Genomic DNA, 5242 nt, shown 5'->3' on the forward strand with positions numbered 1-5242 from the left:
TTTGTTTTTATATTTTTCAGTGTATTTATTTCGTTTGTAAAACATAAAGAAATCATTTTTAACGATACAATAGCCACGATTATTATTTTAAAAAGATTACGTTAGGCTTAACATCGACGAAAATTCAACGCGAAGCGACATGCAACAGAGAAAAATTTCAACACGGGATAGGTTAATATATTTTTTCGTACATAATCGGTTATCCGAAAAATAAGTTATCAGAACAACCCGTCCCCAATTGGTTCGGATAAACGACGCTCTACTGTAATTCTTAAATATACTTGTATATTTAAGGATTGGGTCACAAATATATTATGTATAATTGTAGCCCAAAACTCCATGACTTCTTTTAATGTGGCCAAGAAGAACAAAAAGGTTGGACACCCCTGCTTTAAACTGGTCCTAAGTATCTCATCATCTCTTTTTCTCTTAGAGTCGCTCCACATTTATTCTTTACGGTCATTCACGAAAATTAGGAAAAAATCCTAAAATTAATAAGTGTTGCACTATTTTTAATTTAATTTTTATAAATACGGTACGTTTATGCACTTCTAACATATTTCAGCCAGTATAATGTTAACAAAGTAATGTTTTATGTAAGTATAAATACCATCTTGTAGAGATCAGTTGGCAAGAAATAACCTTTAAATTAAGCTGACTTCACAACGTCAGAGGCTCGTGCAAACCTGTTAAAGAAGTTCAAAACGGCAGAAGGATTTCTACTCAAATACTATAACAATAAATTGCACGTTTGACCAAAAAAAAAACATGGACGATCGACAGGTAAACTTTCATTCCCTCTATTACTTGAAATAGATATTAAACATAAATTTACTTTTAAATATTACGATGTATAAAAATTATATGAAATAATGTGAACACTAAAAATTTATTTAGTGATATAAAATTGAAGATGGAAGATTTAGGTTAACGATTTTAAAATGTAATTATATTCGTCTGTGTTATTTTAGAATGAAATGCAACACGCAGGAACATCGAAAATTACCGTAGGCGATCTTCCACAAATCGCTGCCAAACATACAAAGGAAATGCAAATTGGAGATAAGTACTGCATTTCCATAAACCAAAAGAAGATTTTTACGGAAAATGGTAAGTTTATAAATATAAATAAGGTGATAAACAAGAAGAAATGATTTTAATGTCTTGCAGCTAACAAAGCAGCGAATGTAGAACAGACGTCACCCTGTCAATTTTGCAAAATAAACATACACGGTATATTTTTTTTTAATTAGTTCAACGTACTTCTACAACTCGAAACTATACTGATGTACAAATCTTAAGCAACAATATAATTTTTAAGCAGGCAGCCACGAAATTGTAGAAAAGGGCTTGTTGCGATCAGTAACAATAAACACTCAACTCAGTAGAATGATTCGTATTCAAAAAGAAATCACAGATGACGTGAGGACACACAGAACATATGCAGTAAGCGCACTTAGTGCAAGATTATAAAAAGGAGGCTTTGATTCCACACTGTATGCATTGTATTCATTTCTGAGCTAGTATGCCTTCTTCATTCTTTAAGTATAAAGTACTTAAAACGCTGTCTCTGAATTCTGAATTTCATGTCTTACAGGCAATTTTTGCAGGGGTTAAGGCTAAAAATAATTGTTGCTTAAGTTTCGCACGCCAGTGTATTAAAAGCTATATTATTACATACTTGTATTTTTTTAGAATTATTAGAGAAATGTAATGGAAAACTTAGGAACAAGTATCGAACATTCAGTGCTTACATGGATTCTTCACTTTGGTACAGCGAAAAGACTGTTCCGTTAACCGATTATTATGTAGATTTGCTGCTGCAGATAACAGATCATTCTGGAAATCCAATCGAAGGGGAGATTAACATCGAAGAGTTGTTGATGGAAATTACTGATGAACATACAAATATTCTTGTATATGGAGATCCGGGTTATGGTAAATCCACGTTGTGCAAGAAGATTGCATATGAATGGGCCATTGATAATCCTGCATTACAACATTTTGACTCTGTTGTCGTCATGACATTGAGAGATCTTCAGGGAAAAAGCATTGTCCATGCAATTCTGGAAATTGTTTGTGGAAATCACGAAGTGGGAATGAAGGAAAAAATATGGAATGCCGATGTAAACTTCTTGATCATTTTAGACGGTTACGACGAATTCCCTGATAGAAATTCAGTAATTCAATTTATAAAAGACGATTCTTTCGAGATTTCACGAAATATGACTATTCTTGTAACCAGTCATCCCGAATCTGCAGAAAAAATAAAGATGGCATTTGATATAAAACTTAATCTCACTGGATTTCGAGGTCAACAGCAACGTAAATATGTAAGCTTAGTTTTCAAACAATCTGAAGATAAAGCACGCAGTCTTCAGTATATCTTAGAAAGAGATGATTTCCTTTTTCATTTATCAAAATGCCCATTAATGTTACATTTGCTGTGTTGTTTGCATAAGTTGGTAGGACTAGAATGTACCAAAAGTAGAACAGAAGTGTTCATTCTAATATTTCAATTTCTTATCGAGAAATATATGAGAGCTAATAGTGGATGTAACCATTTGAAGAAGGGAAAGTATTTTTATGGTGAAGATCTTTTAGTTCGATTGGGAAAACTAGTTTATGGGCAGAGTAAATCACTATAAAAGGAAAGAAAGAATTACCTTCGATGATTTAAAAGAATGTTTTCCAGATGAGAAAGAACTTGAATTTATTCTCGGGTTGAAATTTTTTATTTCATTCTGTAACCAAGATAAAAATATATATTTTCACTTTATTCATGTGGATTTTGAGACATTTCTCATCGCTCTTTATTTACATAAAAACACCGAAGAATCACGTTTCGATATTTTCTTGCAAATAACTAGCTATTCGCCTAATTACTATATTACAATATTTTACATGGGTCTGTTAGGAGATGAGAAAATTACAGAATTTTTTAACAATTACTTTGTGAAAGTTAAACATCTGCCAGATTTTGAAAATATAATATGCAACGAAATTACCAATGCAGATAACATCGTCATAATGAAGAGCCAAAATTCCATTATACAAAAAGTCATAAAAATTGTATATGAATTGAAGAATATCCTAATTAATTAAGCAGGAACAAGCACAATGTATCTTAAAAAAAGAATAATTGGTAATTATTCTTTTTTTGTTCGTTTTGTTGATTTTAATTTAAGATGCTTGTAAAAGGCCAACCTGGCCACAGCGTCTTTTTGAGAAATAAAAAAATAAAAATTAAAAATAAATAATTAAAAAAAACCTGTCTATGTCGACCACCCACGGTTCCTTCAAAAAGTGGCCTTTTAGACAGGTGGTGCTACAATACTGTATTTCCGTACATATTTGGAGCACTTTTTAGCCATTTCTACTAAAAAAAAGTCGATGTGAGCAAAAAGAAGCGAATTTTTTTCAACAATAGGGCTATATTGGTATTGTATTTTATTCTTATCGGATAACTCGATTTACGGGAGTCGTCGTGATTTTATAAGACAGATTTAATACCAATAGTTTAAAGATTAATACAATACGCCCATTTTCTCGATTATAATGCACACTTTCTTTTTTCCGACTTAATTAATTCAACTTACAAGTTAGTTGTTTTCGTTCGCTTCTACGTCATCGATATACAAGCGCGTGGCATCTCTCCATCACTTTGGTTTTGGTTTACTTTAGTTTAATCTTATTTTAACTTTAAAAATACTGCATTTTTTAAATATTTAATATTTTCTTAAGTACAGTAAGAAAAATTATTAATTAATAATTAAACGATTTTATTATTTTTTCTCATAATACGATTATGAAAAAAGGAAAGTTGTCTGAAAACTGATTTTTGCATTAATGCGTCTATTGTTTTTTGAATATTTTGCGTGCGAAAATTACTTGGATATCATTTTTCTAAAAAATCGTGGAAATAAGGTAAGTTGATACAAAAATTATTTATCGCACATGTACTGTACAGTACTGTACAATACATGAGCTTCAAAATAAATAAATAAATTTTATCAAACGATGTCAGCCGATTAATTGTATCGTGTACAATATTTTTATATCTCCAAGGAAAATACTGTAGGTCTACGGTAAAAAAATTTCATTTTCTCACAGTTAAAGTTCGGCTAATTGCCGTTGTGATAAGCTATTTTCACTTTCTCTGATAACTTTAACACGATCTTCTAACGATAGCACTTTGCATTTGTTTCGCTTTTCGGACAATTTCGAACAAACTGAAATGAATTTCCTTTGTTGCTGGACTAATTCATTAACACCTGCACCTAATTTCAAGGGTGGGAGAAGTGCCCGAGGTAAGTTCGTACTAGACTAATTCATTATATTAGGAGGGGGAAACATTGTTGAGATGGGTTCGAACAATAGTTTAGACCAGATATATTCGCGGAAGTGCTCGCTTATTACAGTTGTTGTATGTTGTTTCGGACCAAAAATCGATGCCCGCGATCGCGTTACACAGGTGGTCGTTTAATACAGGTAACTTATACGAAGAGAGTCTTCGTATAAGTTATGTATAAACTATTCTGTGCTAGAAATTTTTGCCGGTTTTGACAGGTGCCCGTCAAATGCAGGTGGTCGCCTAAGCAGTTTTCACTGTGTATATAAAATAGAACGTTAATATATTGTATGTTGTTACTAAAAACTTGATTACTACTACAGTAAAAATATGGTTAACGTGGTTGTATGCGACAAGTAAAATCGGTTATTTTTTCTCTAAGAATTCATGCATCTAGTAAAATGATAAGGGAAATTTATAGATGTGTTTTTGTTATGTGAAATAGGCTAATATTAGACATCGAGCTAATGGCTTTCGGAGTTACGTCTTTCCTTAGCCGGCCACGAATTTCTTTCAAGAGACTATAAATAGATGAAACAAAGATCTCCGATAAATCGAAAAACTTATAAATATTTTGAAACATTTAGGAAACGGACAAAAATAAGTCAATTTTATGCAGATTTATCGGCAATAATTTGAGTAATTGAGCCATAATTGGTCCGGTTGTTTGTAAAATAGAAATCCCTCACGCGAATATATATTAGAAACATTTACATTACTGTATTTACATTATCACTTGCAATAGGCGTTTCGTTTTATATCGCTATAAAATTTTGCACGTCATACTCGAAAAAAAGTCGTTTCAAAGACAGATGTTTCGAGAATGATTTTTAAAAAGCTATAATACCATTGTAAATTAGCAGTTTTCTCGAGAAAACTGCTGATTAATAT

The 5242-nt window shown here is 31.7% G+C and overlaps 1 protein-coding gene across 2 annotated transcripts; it reads left to right on the forward strand.

The window, feature by feature from the left end:
* The first annotated feature begins 349 nt into the window (after positions 1–349).
* On the forward strand, positions 350–3196 carry LOC111616503 (NLR family CARD domain-containing protein 4-like). 2 transcript variants are annotated; one of them, XM_023357906.1, is made up of 4 exons: positions 350–783; positions 972–1110; positions 1171–1233; positions 1696–3196. In XM_023357906.1, exons 1-4 carry the CDS (start codon positions 769–771, stop codon positions 2646–2648), a joined length of 1170 nt encoding a protein of 389 aa, XP_023213674.1. In that variant the 5' UTR covers positions 350–768; the 3' UTR covers positions 2649–3196. The 2 variants fall into 2 exon arrangements, with proteins under 2 accessions (XP_023213674.1, XP_023213675.1); XM_023357907.1 differs by lacking the exon at positions 1171–1233.
* Positions 3197–5242: the final 2046 nt, after the last annotated feature.

This window comes from Centruroides sculpturatus, unplaced genomic scaffold, assembly GCF_000671375.1.
Source record: "Centruroides sculpturatus isolate CEXI.00-Female unplaced genomic scaffold, Cexi_2.0 scaffold3348, whole genome shotgun sequence".
In the NCBI taxonomy this organism is placed as follows: domain Eukaryota; kingdom Metazoa; phylum Arthropoda; class Arachnida; order Scorpiones; family Buthidae; genus Centruroides; species Centruroides sculpturatus.

Excerpts from the sequence above, each read along its gene's own strand:
- LOC111616503 (XM_023357906.1), top strand. Across the intron at positions 1,111-1,170 it reads GAAGATTTTTACGGAAAATG|CTAACAAAGCAGCGAATGTA; the intron begins GTAAGTTTATAA and ends AATGTCTTGCAG. Across the intron at positions 1,234-1,695 it reads TTGCAAAATAAACATACACG|AATTATTAGAGAAATGTAAT; the intron begins GTATATTTTTTT and ends GTATTTTTTTAG.